The sequence below is a fragment of the Myxine glutinosa genome, chromosome 1 (genome assembly GCF_964187855.1).
Source record: "Myxine glutinosa chromosome 1, kmMyxGlut1.1, whole genome shotgun sequence".
Classification (NCBI taxonomy): domain Eukaryota; kingdom Metazoa; phylum Chordata; class Myxini; order Myxiniformes; family Myxinidae; genus Myxine; species Myxine glutinosa.
This window is the reverse complement of record NC_136261.1, coordinates 409,922,580-409,937,903: the sequence shown is the minus strand read 5'-3', so window position 1 is coordinate 409,937,903 and position 15,324 is coordinate 409,922,580. Positions and strand designations below refer to the sequence as shown.

Genomic DNA, 15,324 nt, shown 5'->3' with positions numbered 1-15,324 from the left:
TTTTGTGTAATCTCTCACAGTACTCTCTGCCACCTCATCACGATCCAGTGGCACGTTCACACCCGTCTATCCCACGTGTTTAAACCTGACACGTCACCAGTAATGGAGGAAACGTGGTGAGTTCATGGTGAGGTCTTTTCTCACTTCGAACCTTTACTCTTCCTTTCACGGATCGTCATCGTTTAGAGGAGGTGTAAGAACGCGTGAATCATTGGGCTCGTTTCACTGAAAGCGATGGAATGAAACGATCGTTAATCGTTCGTTCCGTGATTCGTTTCCTCATTCACCGATTGACGCAGATCCCTCACCTCGTCAACTTAGTGATAACGAAACACGGACATTAAAACCGCGAACAGGTGCATTGCAGACCACACCTGTGAACACTGATTACTCAAACACAGGTATCCGTTACATGTTCGAACCTCTTCTTTCTCGTCCCCTCAAATGACCGCACGACTTATAAACGTTCAATACGTCGAGGTGAGTAACGATGTGATTAAACGAAGAATGAGGTGAAACTCGATAATTTATTAAAACATCGAGTTATAATTAATTATTCGTTCGTCGTTCTTTTACTCATTCGCAACAAATTCCGCCAAAAACCGTTCGTTGTTTTGGGAGGTGTACGCCCAAATTCAAAGGGTCCAATCAGGGCGTGGGTTTGACAACGTGATGACCTCATCGCGTGTTGGCTTATATATTGCAGGTACGATAGGTGTGGTGAGTAATTCCGTGCTTGTTCGACTCGTGACTCGTTCGTAGCCGGTTATCCAAAACGACTCCCTCCTTTACCCGGGTTTGTGTGACCTGTTACTACATTATCTACCATGGTGAGTGTTTTACCCCTCGTTACTCGCCATTACTTTGTTAGTTAATGTTAACTCGCCATTCGTTAATGTAATCTTTTACTAAGTAAGTCTAGCGGGAAAAGCTTCTTCCCTGCCCTTGAATGTTTAATTTAAACGGAATTCGTTTTGAGATCGAGTGAGTTGTGTGAAATAAAGTTTGGGTGAAAATGTCACGTGATTGTGTGGCACACCCAGGTAATCCGTAATGGGGGTTCAGGTGTGTAGTCTGTAATGATACCTTGCGGTGGGACCTCGACTCAGTGATTTGGTGTTTCATCAATTTATATTTTTGGGACTTTCCTTAAAATCCAGACCAAGATAGCGAGTTCGGTAATGGACGAGGGACCTGGGGAGTGTACAGGTATAGGTAGGTAACTCTGAGGAGGGGGTGGATGGAAGGAATCTTTTGGAGGATGGTGGAGTTATGGAGGGGAGGGGTGAAGTGGGTATGGAAGGAATCATTGGGGAGGAGGAGGAGGAGGAGGAGGAAGGGGGGGCGCGCAAGTGTGGAGGTGTGTTGAAAGAACCTTGGTGGGGGTGATTTGTATGTGGAAGGAATCATAAAGGTGGTGGTGGGCGGGGCTGAAGAAGGTGTGGCGGTGGGCGGGGCTGAAGGTGTGGCGGTGGGTGGGGCTGAATAAGTTGTGGTGGTGGGTGGGCTGAAGAAGGTGTGGCGGTGGGCGGGGCTGAAGAAGATGTGGCGGTGGGCGGGTTTGAAGGTTTGGGGGTGGGGTGAGAAAAGAGGGTTATAGTGGGGGGAGGGGGAGAAAAGAGGGTTATAGTGGGGGGAGGGGGGAGAAAAGAGGGTTATAGTGGGGGGAGGGGGGGGGGAGAAAAGAGGGTTATAGTGGGGGGAGGGGGGGGGGGAGAAAAGAGGGTTATAGTGTGGTGGGTGGGGGGAGAAAAGAGGATTATAGTGGGGGGAGAAAAGAGGGTTATCGTGTGGTGGGTGGGGGGAGAAAAGAAGGTTATCGTGTGGTGGGTGGGGGGAGAAAAGAAGGTTGTGGTGGGTGGGGGGAGAAATGAGGGTTATAGTGTGGTGGGTGGGGGGAGAAAAGAGGGTTATAGTGGGGGGAGAAAAGAGGGTTATAGTGGGGGGAGGAGGAGAAAAGAGGGTTATAGTGGGGGGAGGGGAGGAGAAAAGAGGGTTATAGTGGGGGGAGGGGGGGGGAGAAAAGAGGGTTATAGTGGGGGGAGGGGGGGAGAAAAGAGGGTTATAGTGGGGGGAGGGGGGGAGAAAAGAGGGTTATAGTGGGGGGAGGGGGGGACAAAAGAGGGTTATAGTGGGGGTAGGGGGGGAGAAAAGAGGGTTATAGTGTGGTGGGTGGGGGGAGAAAAGAGGGTTATAGTGGGGGAAGGGGGGGGGAGAAAAGAGGGTTATAGTGTGTCGGGAGAAAAGAGGGTTATAGTGTGGTGGGTGGGGGGAGAAAAGAGGGTTATAGTGTGGTGGGAGAAAAGAGGGTTATAGTGTGGTGGGTGGGGGGAGAAAAGAGGGTTATAGTGTGGTGGGTGGGGGGAGAAAAGAGGGGTGTAGTGGGGGGGGGGGGAGAAAAGAGGGGTGTAGTGGGGGGGGGGGAGAAAAGAGGGTTATAGTATGGGGGGGGGAGAAAAGAGGGTTATAGTATGGGGGGAGTAGAGAGGGTTATAGTGTGGGGGGGGGGGGGAGAGAAAAGATGGTAGGGGGTCGGACTTGAAGTGGTGGGGGGGGGGGGGGGTGGGAGAAAAGAGGGTGAGGTGGGTGTGGAAGGAATCATGTTGGGGGGTTAAAGTGGTTGTGGTGATAGTATGGTATCTTGAACTTGGTGGGTGGTTGTGGTGATAGTATTGAACCCTCTGTACCTGATTTAGTCTTTGAACGACTTTGTGTGTCTATTTTGTTTGGAGTCTATCAGGTAATGGTGGAACGGAAACGCCTTGCGGTTTCCAAAGGTAGTTTTGGGTGTTTCAAATAGGGTGTGGTCGATCTTGATGACCATTCCACTGATCTGACATTCCCATATAATGGTCCCTGTGATTTGTACACCATGTGAAATCTCCATATTGTTGATGGAAAGCTTTGGCTCGATCGTCAGATTTACCTTTGGGTTATTTTATTATTTTGATTACTACATGCGTACTGTTTAACCTCTACACTCTGTTCCCCTTTAGTGCATTTTGCTTGTGGCATTTATGGCAAAAGCTCAAAGTCTAAATGGGTTGTACTTGTTTCCTATGTAGCACCTCACCTGACGTGTTGTAATTTTCCACCCATTGATAACCGATAATGGAGTATCGGTAAATATTCCCACTGTCTCAAGGTCGATTATTTTGTCCTTGACGAAACCAAGTGAATTTGATATTGCGGAGTTCCATCAACTTGAGTTTGCATGTCCCATGAACCCCCTCCCCCTCCCCCAACATGCCCTGGATCAAGTTTCCATGTCCTATGAACCCCCCCCCCAAACATGCCACAGATTAAGTTCACATTTCCCACGAAACACCCCCCCCCCACCCCCCAACATGCCCTGGATTAAGTTTGCATTTCCCATGAAACCCCCCAACATGCCATGGATTAAGTTTGCATTTCCCATGAAACCCCCCAACATGCCACGGATTAAGTTTGCGTTTCCCATGAAACCCCCCAACATGGCACGGATTAAGTTTGCATGTCCCATGAAATGCCCCCAACATGCCATGGATTACGTTTGCATGTCACATGAAACCCCCCAACATGCCATGGATTAAGTTTGCATTTCCTATGAAACCCCCCAACATGCCACGGATTAAGTTTACATGTCCCATGAAACCCCCCAACATGGCACGGATTAAGTTTGCATGTCCCATGAAATGCCCCAACATGCCATGGATTACGTTTGCATGTCCCATGAAACCCCCTAACATGGCACGGATTTTTTGCATGCCCCATGAAACCCTGCAACATTCCATGGATTAAGTTTGCATGTTTCATGTACCCCCCCTCCCCCGCACCCCCTCCAACCCAACATGCCATGGATTAAGTTTGCATGCCCCATGAAATGCCCCAACATGCCATGGATTAAGTTTGTATGTCCCATGAACCCCCCCATCCTCCCAACATGGCCCATGAAACCCCCGCAACATGCCACGTATTACGTTTGCATCTCCCATGAAACCCCACCCCCAGCGCCCTCCAAGATGTCACCAGATGCCGTTTACCCAGTTGGCCTCCAGCTCAGTTACTGGTCCACGAGGCAGGCTCGTGGAAAGCAAATCCAAGTTGCTGATGTAACACCCTCACCTGTAGATTAGTCGTGTAATTGTGGTTAAACACCTTTGGTGATTAGCAAGTTCCCAATTAAGTTCATTCCTGTCTTGTTGAGCCGAACAATGGATGAGGTGCCATGTCCTTTCGTGACTCGTGTAAAACAGCCTGAGTATTTGGGGTCATTAGTGTTGGTGTGCCAACATGTGGTGGTGGTGGTGGATGTCGATCCAGGCCTCATGCTTGTACTCATTAGTACCAAGTTCCTTATTTGTTTAGGAGGGAGGTTGGGGGTGATGTAAATGGAGACATTGTCAGATAGTATCGGTTGTGTAGCATTTTCCACATTCTGATATCACGTTTGAACATGTCTGGGCTTCATGGCCTCGCCCTGCAGCGATTTTTAACGGCAAGATCCATTTTTGGAGGGAGTTTGGGAATTTGAATTGTCGATGTGACAAATGCCGAGGATGTACATGTGATTTATCTCCAGAAGTGTCATATTCCATGATGGATGAAATCGATAAACCTCGATCAGAGGTTCGCTGACCACCGTGGGAAGCGAGAAGACGTTTTGGTGGTTAACCTCAGACTCTGCAGGTGTCCCTTTCCCATGGCGGTTGACGTATTTCAATCAACGTTCTCTTGATTCCATCCATTGTTCTACCTGTGTGCCAACGCAGATCGACATGAGCCTTCACCAGCAAGACTAGTTCTTCATGCTACCTATTCCATGATTCTCTGTGTGAAGGTGTTGTGCTCTGAACAGTGGAGGAGTCTTGGTTTCCTTGGAATTTCTCCACCTTGGAATGGCTGAAGCTCCTTGCCCAGCAAGGACTTTGATTTTATTATGGAGACGATCCATACATAGAGTTGGGACCTTGTTGTTTTCTGGAAGGACGGAGTTGGGACCTTGTTTTTTTCTGGAAGGACAGAGTTGGGACCTTGTTTTTTTCTGGAAGGACGGAGTTGGGACCTTGTTTTTTTCTGGAAGGACGGAGTTGGGACCGTGTTTTTTTCTGGAAGGACGGAGTTGGGACTTTGGCTTTTTCTGGAAGGACGGAGGTTGGGACCTTGGCTTTTTCTGGAAGGATGGAGTTGGGACCTTGGCTTTTTCTGGAAGGACGGAGTTGGGACCTTGGCTTTTTCTGGAAGGACTGAGTTGGGACCTTGGCTTTTTCTGGAAGGACGGAGTTGGGACCTTGGCTTTTTCTGGAAGGACGGAGTTGGGACCTTGGCGTTTTCTGGAAGGACGGAGTTGGGACCTTGGCTTTTTCTGGAAGGACGGAGTTGGGACCTTGGCTTTTTCTGGAAGGACGGAGTTGGGACCTTGGCTTTTTCTGGAAGGACGGAGTTGGGACCTTGGCTTTTTCTGGAAGGACGGAGTTGGGACCTTGGCTTTTTCTGGAATGACGGAGTTGGGACCTTGGCTTTTTCTGGAAGGACGGACTTGGGAGCTTGGCTTTTTCTGGAAGGACGGAGTTGGGACCTTGGCTTTTTCTGGAAGGACGGAGTTGGGACCTTGGCTTTTTCTGGAAGGACGGAGTTGGGACCTTGGCTTTTTCTGGAAGGACGGAGTTCAGGCCATCGGCCTCGGTTTGAAGTGTTCGTCATTGCTACTTTGTGATGAAATATATGAGGCATAGGTACCAATTATTGACTTCTACCAGTCTCTATTGGCGATACTGATTAACATCGATTAGGCATCTAGTGGGCCTGGTGTTTATCTCTGGCACATTTGGTTTCACTCAGAGCTTTAGGGAGACGCCCAAGTTTGATTTTCCAGAAAGAAAAGGTGAGTTCCATTGCAATTGCCTTCAGGTGTAGTGATCCATATTGAGATGTTGCGTAGGATAGTTTTACATATGAAAGTATGAAGTGATTGTCTCCCTTGAAAATGGTGGTCTTCGTCTCAACTGTATTTTTATTTCCAGTTGCATGAATGAGCAGCATTTTTTATGTTAATGTGTTCTCGTTTTTCTTGCAGCGTGAGTGTATCTCCATCCATGTGGGCCAAGCCGGAGTGCAGATGGGCAATGCATGCTGGGAACTTTTCTGTCTGGAGCACGGCATCCAGGCTGACGGGAGAATGCCCAGTGACAAGACCATTGGACATGGAGACGATTCCTTCAACACGTTCTTCAGTGAGACCGGGGCAGGAAAGCACGTTCCTCGTGCGGTTTTCGTGGACCTTGAACCCACAGTCGTCGGTAAGTTGTCCATTTGATTTTTGAGCCAAATGTTGTATTTGGCAATTGTAGTAATGGTATATTAACGCATGAAATTTATAACGTCAGAGTATTCCCATGCCGTTCCCCTATGATGGAGTATGGGTGACCATGATTGGCTGATGGACATTTTGTATAATGTATTGTTACCTGCAGTCGTATGGAGCCCGATTTGAAATGTCAACAATGGCCTAGGAGCAGCACAATATTGATATCTTTGGTGTATGAGCTATTGGTGATAACTTTTGTGTATGAGCTATTGGTGATAACTTTGGTGTATGGGAGCTATTGGTGATAACTTTGGTGTATGAGCTATTGGTGATAACTTTGGTGTATGAGCTATTGGTGATAACTTTGGTGTATGAGCTATTGATAACGTTGGTGTATGGGAGCTATTGTTGACACTTTTGGTGTATATGAGCTATTGTTGATACCGTTGGTGTATGTGAGCTATTGTTGATACCTTTGGTGTATGCAAGCTATTGTTGATACCTTTGGTGTATTGAGCTATTGTTGATACCTTTGGTGTATGTGAGCTATTGTTACCTTTGGTGTATGTGAGCTATTGTTGATACCTTTGGTGTATGTGAGCTATTGTTGATAGCTTTGGTGTATGTGAGCTATTGTTGATAGCTTTGGTGTATGTGAGCAATTGTTGATACCTTTGGTGTATATGAGCTATTGTTGATACCTTTGGTGTATGTGAGCTATTGTTGATACCTTTTGGAAAATGTGTTTCGTTAATATAGTTTGCAAGTCGTTTTCCAAATGTTTTAGTTTAACTTTAATTTTGGCCCCATGGATGGAATAAACAATATTGATCAAGGTATGTTAACCATCATGGGAAGCGAGACTTGATGGTCAAGTTTAGTTTAGGTTGTTGTGCATTTTGTCATTCAATGTTTTTCAGGAAGAGGCTTTGTTTAAATCTGACTGAGCTCCGGTTTTCTATCATTTGGACACAATTCCACTTCGTTTCCTAAAAGGCTGAAGTTTGGTGTGGAATCTTGCTGTGGTTTACTCTTCTTGCTCAAGGAATATTCTTCAGGGATTTCTGGTATTGGTAACGATTACTAACATAAAAATATTGTACCACTGTGCTCTGTGTGAGGCGTCTATGGTATTTATGCCACGGTGCTTGGGGTGCGGCTTCTATGGTATTTATGCCATGGTGATCAGGGTGAGGCTTCTATGGTATATATGCTGTGGTGCTTTGGGTGCAGAGTCTATGGTATTTATGCCATGGTGCTCAGGGCGAGGCTTCTATGGTATTTATGCCATGGTGATCAGGGTGAGGCTTCAATGGTATATATGCTGTGGTGCTTTGGGTGCAGAGTCTATGGTATTTATGCCATGGTGATCAGGGTGAGGCTTCTATGGTATATATGCTGTGGTGCTTTGGGTGCAGAGTCTATGGTATTTATGCCATGGTGATCAGGGTGAGGCTTCTATGGTATATATGCTGTGGTGCTTTGGGTGCAGAGTCTATGGTATTTATGCCATGGTGCTCAGGGCGAGGCTTCTATGGTATTTATGCTGTGGTGCTTTGGGTGCAGAGTCTATGGTATTTATGCTGCGGTGCTTTGGGTGCAGAGTCTATGGTATTTATGCCATGGTGCTCAGGGCGAGGCTTCTATGGTATTTATGCTGCGGTGCTCAGGCTGTGGCGTTTATAGTATTTATGCCACGGTGCTCGTGGTGAGGCTAATGTGGTATATATGCCACGGTGCTCGTGGTGAGGCTAATGTGGTATATATGCCACGGTGCTTGGGGTGAGGATTCTATGGTATTTATGCCGTGGTGCTTGTGTGAGGCTTCTTTGGTATTTCTGCTGCAGTACTTGGGTGTGGTGTCTACAGTGTTCATACCATGGTGCTCACGGTGCGGCGTCTATAGTATTTATGCTGCGGTGCTCAGGGTGAGACATCGATGTTCTCTCCAATTGGGCAGGAGGTGACTGTCTTAAAGTAAATAAAATTGAATTTGTAGCAAAAGCACCGCGGTTTATATTTTATTTTTGTAGATGAGGTTCGGACGGGAGTGTACCGTCAGCTGTACCATCCTGAGCAGCTCATTACCGGTAAAGAGGATGCAGCTAACAACTATGCACGTGGGCACTACACCATTGGGAAGGAGCATGTGGACCAGGTTCTTGACCGCATCAGAAAGATGGTGAGTTTGCTGCAAGTTCATGTGTCCTCCTCTGCAAGATAACAAATGTCCAATAAACGTCAGATTTTTCTTTTTCTCATCTCCGAAATGGAGTTTGGAGGCCAGGCCATGGTGAGGCTAAAGGAAAGCGTATCTAGTCTTGCATGCACATCTCCCCCAATAAGTGGGATCAACGCTAGACTTCATTGCAATGGAAGGTGGTTTCCTCCCCCACCCCCCTTTCTTTTGTCGAGTTGCTTGTTTCCCTTCCCGCAATGTAGCGCGTCCTGATGCATGATTGAGGTGTGGGATCAGGTTTCCTTCATATGGCAGCTCACATCGTACCATGCAGCATGTCTGCAATGGGCAGCTTTTGATCAGGTAGAGCAGGTGGCTCAAACCTTTCTTTCTGGTCAACCCGATTGGAGGTGCGATTCACATGGCCCTTGGCCCTGTTGATGTGGAACTCCACCACTTCTGGCCCATCAACTGCTCCATGTAACAGTTTGGCAGTCTTCCTGTTGTGGCTGGCCTTTTTGGTTTCCATGATTGAGGCTCGTGGAAGAGCTCGAGCAGAATGAATGGAGAGGAAGAAACCCCAACAGCAGAGTGTAAGTGACAGTGAGGTCGAGTTGAAGGCGCAAAGGAGCGAAGGACACATGGGAGTAAACAACTTGGTGCTCCACTGTAATGTTGGCCCTCGTCACACTTCCCGAAGACTGCTCTCTGTCTCGAGCCATGTGATTGTTCCAGCCCTCTCCTCATTTTCTCATGTAGGATGGAAATTGGACACAAAGCTGGTATGCTGAGCACACCATTGTCTTTGCATGGAAAATTGGAAAAGGACAGGTGTATCTTTTGATTGTGTTGGCCATAACCTGACGTGATGGTGTATTTGGATACATATTCTACAGAGTAGTTTACCTTTAGCAGCGCTCAGCACAAACAGATACTGGAGCTTGGCATTGCATCAACCCCATCGTGAAGAGTAGGCGAGCTATCGCTGTCACCATGGTCAAATTCCTGCCCTAATCTAGAGGGCATTGCATCAGTGGCAAAGATGCCACCCTGCAGCATTGTGCTGCATACAGAAGGTTGCTCAATATAATCCAAGAGGGTCAGGTGCCCCTCCTTCCTGGTGGCTGCATCGATAACTGCATCGTCGTTGATGGAATCAAGGCATTAGTGACGTACAACACAGCAAGGTACAGAATGTTCAGGTAGTGTCATATTCCATACAACACAGCAATGTACAGAATGTTCAGGTAGTGTCACATCCCGTAAGATGGAGTTGCCAACAATTTTCCCCACAATTGTCACCTTTTCTGAATGCCCTCTCCTGGGTGCAACAAAGGACGAGGTGCATTATCTGACCAACATATTGTGCAGACTACCTGAGAAAATTGTGATGGGAGAGTAAATTGAGGCTTTCCTTGGATCTACTTTGGGGATAAGTACTACTCGGTGCTTTTTGAGGTGGAGCATCAAATAACCTGTCGGCACAGCCCAAGGTTGTAAATCTTCACGGTCAACTACATTTGTCCTTTTTCTGGTTCGAGCAAGTTTTTTTTTTTTTTTTTTTTTTTTTTTTTTGGTCTGGGTTCCCTTTTGAACAGTTTCTTCCAAAACTTGACCACCACTTGGGGATCCATCACACACTGCCTCGTGGCCCATGCCCCAGCAATGCCGTGCCTGACCCGTAGGCCTACATTCAGGTGGAGTCTTTGAAGTGTGGCAGTCTTCCGAGCATGTTACTTCAATGCCTTGTGTCCTTCGCCTTTTCCCTAGGGCTTACCATATTACCATTTACCTCGGCAATTTGTTACCACCACATTAGCTTCGATCATGGCAGGTTTCTGAGTCTGAGTGTTTGGGTCTTGAGTATCCCTCAGTTAGTCACTGCACATCCCCCAGGTGGGCAGGGAGATTTCTGGGTTTGTCCACCCTATTTTGTATTGGAATGTCATGTTGCTAATTTCTTCCCAAATAGCAATTACTTGTTCTAATGTATTCATGTATTTTTGATATTCATCGTTGGGTAAACTTGTATGTGATTTTATGGCATTGTCGGGCAGGTAATAAGCAACTCAATATTGGGCTGTAATTGGGTATCATGGTAACTTCTCTTTTTACTGTCTTTTAGTCTGAGCAATGCACAGGACTGCAAGGCTTCCTGGTGTTCCACAGTTTTGGTGGAGGAACAGGTTCTGGCTTCACGTCTCTCCTGATGGAGCGGCTGTCTGTCGATTATGGGAAGAAGTCCAAGCTGGAATTTGCCATTTATCCGGCTCCTCAGGTGGCAACAGCCGTTGTTGAACCCTACAACGCCGTGCTGACTACTCACACCACTCTGGAGCACTCCGATTGTGCGTTCATGGTTGATAACGAAGCCATCTATGACATCTGTCGCCGTAACCTCGACATTGAGCGTCCCAGCTACACCAACTTGAACCGTCTCATCGGGCAGATAGTCTCTTCAATCACCGCCTCTCTACGCTTTGATGGAGCACTCAATGTTGACCTCACGGAGTTCCAGACCAATCTGGTTCCCTATCCTCGCATCCATTTCCCTCTAGCTACGTATGCTCCAGTTATTTCGGCAGAGAAGGCTTATCATGAGCAGTTGACTGTCGCTGACATCACCAATGCGTGCTTTGAACCAGCAAACCAGATGGTGAAATGTGATCCACGACATGGGAAGTACATGGCCTGTTGTGTGCTGTACCGTGGAGATGTGGTCCCCAAGGATGTCAATGCTGCCATTGCTACGATCAAGACCAAACGCACCATCCAGTTTGTGGATTGGTGTCCCACCGGATTCAAGGTATTGAAAAAAATATTTTTGAATGGTTTGATTATGGAGTGGGATGTATCCAGTTTGAGCTCTAACAGTATTTGGCCTGTTTTGTAGGTTGGAATCAACTACCAAGCACCATGTGTGGTTCCTGGTGGTGACCTGGCAAAGGTGCAGCGTGCAGTCTGCATGCTGAGTAACACCACGGCCATCGCCGAGGCCTGGTCACGCCTGGACCACAAGTTCGACCTGATGTACACCAAACGTGCCTTCGTGCACTGGTACGTGGGTGAGGGAATGGAGGAGGGCGAGTTCTCCGAGGCTCGAGAAGACATGGCGGCCTTGGAAAAGGACTACGAGGAAGTCGGCCTTGACTCCATGGATGGTGAAGAGGAATATGGTGAAGAGTACTGATGTGATTGTCTGTTGTGCAGATGCAATAAAATTGTGTCTTAAATTTATTTTCCTTTCCTGAAATTGGTTGCTGGTCCTGAAACACAAACCTCGGAATATTTGAACCACCGTCTATTTGGAAAACTGATATTTTCTTTTGTCCATGCTGTACCCAAAGATTAAACTCTGTTGATCTATTTTCAGACTCTCAACCTGGTTTTGTCATGCATCAATCCTTTTGGACTCGAGAATTGGAGAATGGGTTCATTTCTCCAGAATTATCCTGTTGGACGTAGTCTGACATGTTGGCTTAGCCCGACTTGGTTCGACAGGATTGGGTCAGTTTGCAACCATATCTCGGCCATGTATGGACCGGTTTTGTTTATACTTGGCACAAAGACAATACATGCGCATCATTTTGTTTCGCGATGCGATCAAAGATGGATGACTGGAGGCCATTTTAGGTGTTAAAAAAAAACAACTGATGCTGAACATGTCCTCAACCATTTATTGGACATGTTTACTGATCTTGTTCAAACTTGTCACAAAGATCATGATTGCTTAAATATGCAAGCCATTAAAAAAAAAAAGATCAGATCAATGATGAGAGCAGGGATGAGAGCTTATCCGGCCTACCTTCCCCAGCTCTATGTTCTCTCTGTCCCCCAAATATTCCAACAGGTCGCACAAGATCTGCCAGCAACCCTCTTCTGGTGAAATTGCCAAAATCAAGACTCTCTGCTCACCTTCACTCTTTCATTCCTCTTTACTCCCATCTCTGGAACAAACTCCCTCACTCTCTTCAATCCCATTCCTCCCTCCATGTCTTTAAAACAGCTGTTCACCACCATCTGTTATCTTCCCCCATCAAAAACCTTGATCTTTTCTACTCCCATTAATTTCGACCCAGATCCACTTTTCTGAAATACCGACTTCCTGGAAGTCCGAGCAGTGTCCATGTGTTTTATTTATTTATTTGTTTTTTTACCTTTCCCATGCCTCCCCAAGTCCTCTCCCTCCCATAGATCTCCTGATGTCCCTGCTCTCAAACGTTGTATTTAAGTGTTTCCCCCCTCCCCATCTTGTCTTCCACTCCCTTTATTATATGTCTTGTGTGTCCGTTTGTTTTTTCGTCATTGATGTTAGCTCTTACACCAGCCTCGATCTTGTAGACAAAAATAAATAAATAAAGTGGTTGATTGGCAGCAGTTTTATTAAACCTGTCCTCAACCGTTTCTTGAACATGCACGGTCCGATTTTGTTCAAACTTGGCACAAAGACAATGCATGAGTATACATATGCACGATGTTTTGTAAGCAGACAAAAAATGGCCGACTGGTGGCCATTGCTGGTCATTTGAATAATTGTATCTAAAAAATTTTTTTTTTTTTTTTTAAATCTGAACTTTCTTTTTCAAAACAACCAGTAGTTTTCAGCTCGTTATGTCCATTTTCTGGAAGGTATAGAAAACAAATTATGGTGCAATTTTAACTTTCCATGTACTGTAAAACCGAATCCACCCAACCATGATTTAGCTTATCCAGCCTCCTGGCAAAACTATACAGTGTGGTATACTTGGAGATCTGTGCAATCGTGGTACGAAGGGGATTTGGGAGAAACGTTTTACATTTGCGTTATTCTTTTCATTTGTCTGTACCATAGTGTCCAACCATTCCGAATTGTCCTCGTGCATCCTGCTTTGTCACCGACTGCGGAAATGGATATGCAGCAAAATACCGATTTGACATTTCATGAAACAGAGCCTGCAGTGACTTTGGTGCCTCATGTGCCTGGCACTCACTTCTGAAACCAAAGCTACTGCTATTTAAGTGGAGGGTGGGAGGGGGAGGGGGGGTAGGGGGAGGAGGGGGAGGGGGAGGGGGGGGGGGGTAGGAGGAGGGGTACCCAGGCCATGTATTAGCCCAAGATGTGATCAAGGCCTAAAAAAAAAATTTATTTTTATTTTTATCCAAGCATGGAAATGGATGAGTGTTCCTGATATTCCACTGCATGAAAGACGCCATGGCAAGGTTTGGTTTCACTGGTTCATGGGAGATCCAAATGCATAACAAGCAAACTCTATGTCCTTACTATAATTCATGGACTGGTTTGTTTGTCGTGCTGCTGCTCCTACAGTTCTGGCCTGATTGCATCCCAATTTGCTACATATCGCCATAGCCCCCATTTGTGTATGGGGGTGTTTTATCTTTGCTGGTGGTCTTGGAGAGGAAGGAAGGAGCAGGCTTGCAAACACGATGTAACTTATCATGTAGCGCCACCTCCAGGTGGGAGGGGGTATTACAAGTCCCCTTCCCTCTACGTTAGAGTACTCCCACGTTTTCCAGGGCAGTGAGGTGTTTTGAATTTTAAGCATTCGGTGTGTTTTTCCTTCATGCACGTAACCCGGGTTATTTTATTTGCGGGAGTGATTGAGGCAGCTGTCAGTTGCCTATACACCACCCAAGTAAAGGTACGTGTCAGAAGAACATGTTGCATGCTTAGAATAAGATCACCCGTGGTGCGGATACTCTGCTAGTATTAGATAAAACATGGACACTTCTTTTAGCAATAGATGCAAAAATCTAGTGTAATTTCTGTGGCCCTGCAACCAGACAATATATAAGAGCCCTCAGCTCCATCAGGGGTTTGGTAGCGCATGCCTTGCACCGGCCCACATGGAATTTGTCCACTTGTATTCTGTCATGGGCCTGTAGACATGCTTGTCTCCCTACGACAGGAAGTAGCACTACATTTATAAAGTCTTTGGTTGTGACCAAGCTACAAGGCCCCAAACAGATGCTATCATAATAATAATAATAATTCATTTATTTTGTATAGCGCTTTTCAAGAAGCCCAAAGGCGCTTTGACAGAGTGCAAAACATAATGCATAACAAAACATGAAAACAACAATTGCAAAAAGACAAGAATCAATAGGGAAATATTTAAAGCAAAAGGAGGGAGAAGGAGAAGAGATAGTCAGGGGTTAAATGCTGTGGGTTGAATGTTGAATGCAGTGCTGAACAGGTGGGTCTTGAGTGATGTTTTGAATGTGGTGAGTGAGGAGGAGTCTCTGATGGTGTGAGGTAGTGAGTTCCAGAGGGTGGGAGCAGCGATGGAGAAGGCCCTGTCCCCCCAGGATCTGAATTTGGTCCGGATGGAGGGGGTCAGGAGGTTGGTACCAGCAGAGCGGAGGTTGCGGGTGGGAGTGTGTCTGGAGAGGAGGTCAGCCAGGTAGGATGGGGCCAGGTTATGGAGGGCTTTGTAGGTCAAGAGGAGGATTTTGTACTGGATTCTCTGGGAGATGGGGAGCCAGTGAAGCTTGTAAAGGACGGGGGTGATGTGGTCACGGGTCCGGGAATGGGTGAGTAGACGGGCAGCGGAGTTCTGAATGTATTGGAGTTTATTGGTGATTGTTGAGGGTGAACCATAGAGGAGGCTATTGCAGTAGTCCAGACGGGAGGTGATGAAGGCGTGGATGAGGGTTTCTGCTGGTTATGAGCAAACTTATATGGTTATGTATGTCGCTGTGTTTGTTTATATGCGACGAAAACGTCTTCTTCTTCAAATAAAATTACCACCACAAATAAAATAAAATTACCTTGCAATAAGACTGCTGAGACCCCTTAGACCTTTGACGACCCTTTAATTCCCCCAAGACCCTTCAGAAAACCAAGACCCTTGAAGACCCA

At 46.6% G+C, this 15,324-nt stretch overlaps 1 protein-coding gene across 1 annotated transcript; it reads left to right on the top strand.

Annotated features, from left to right (window-relative positions):
- The first annotated feature begins 668 nt into the window (after positions 1-668).
- On the top strand, positions 669-11,832 carry LOC137417171 (tubulin alpha-1C chain). The gene is made up of 5 exons (XM_068102971.2): positions 669-830; positions 6,056-6,278; positions 8,320-8,468; positions 10,591-11,271; positions 11,359-11,832. The coding sequence occupies exons 1-5, from the start codon at positions 828-830 to the stop codon at positions 11,653-11,655; spliced, it is 1,353 nt and encodes a 450-aa protein (XP_067959072.1). The 5' UTR covers positions 669-827; the 3' UTR covers positions 11,656-11,832.
- The last annotated feature ends 3,492 nt before the right edge of the window (positions 11,833-15,324 follow it).

Coding starts and splice junctions, on each gene's coding strand:
- LOC137417171 (XM_068102971.2), top strand. Junction 6,279..8,319: donor CCTTGAACCCACAGTCGTCG/GTAAGTTGTCCA, acceptor TTATTTTTGTAG/ATGAGGTTCGGACGGGAGTG. Junction 11,272..11,358: donor GGTGTCCCACCGGATTCAAG/GTATTGAAAAAA, acceptor CCTGTTTTGTAG/GTTGGAATCAACTACCAAGC.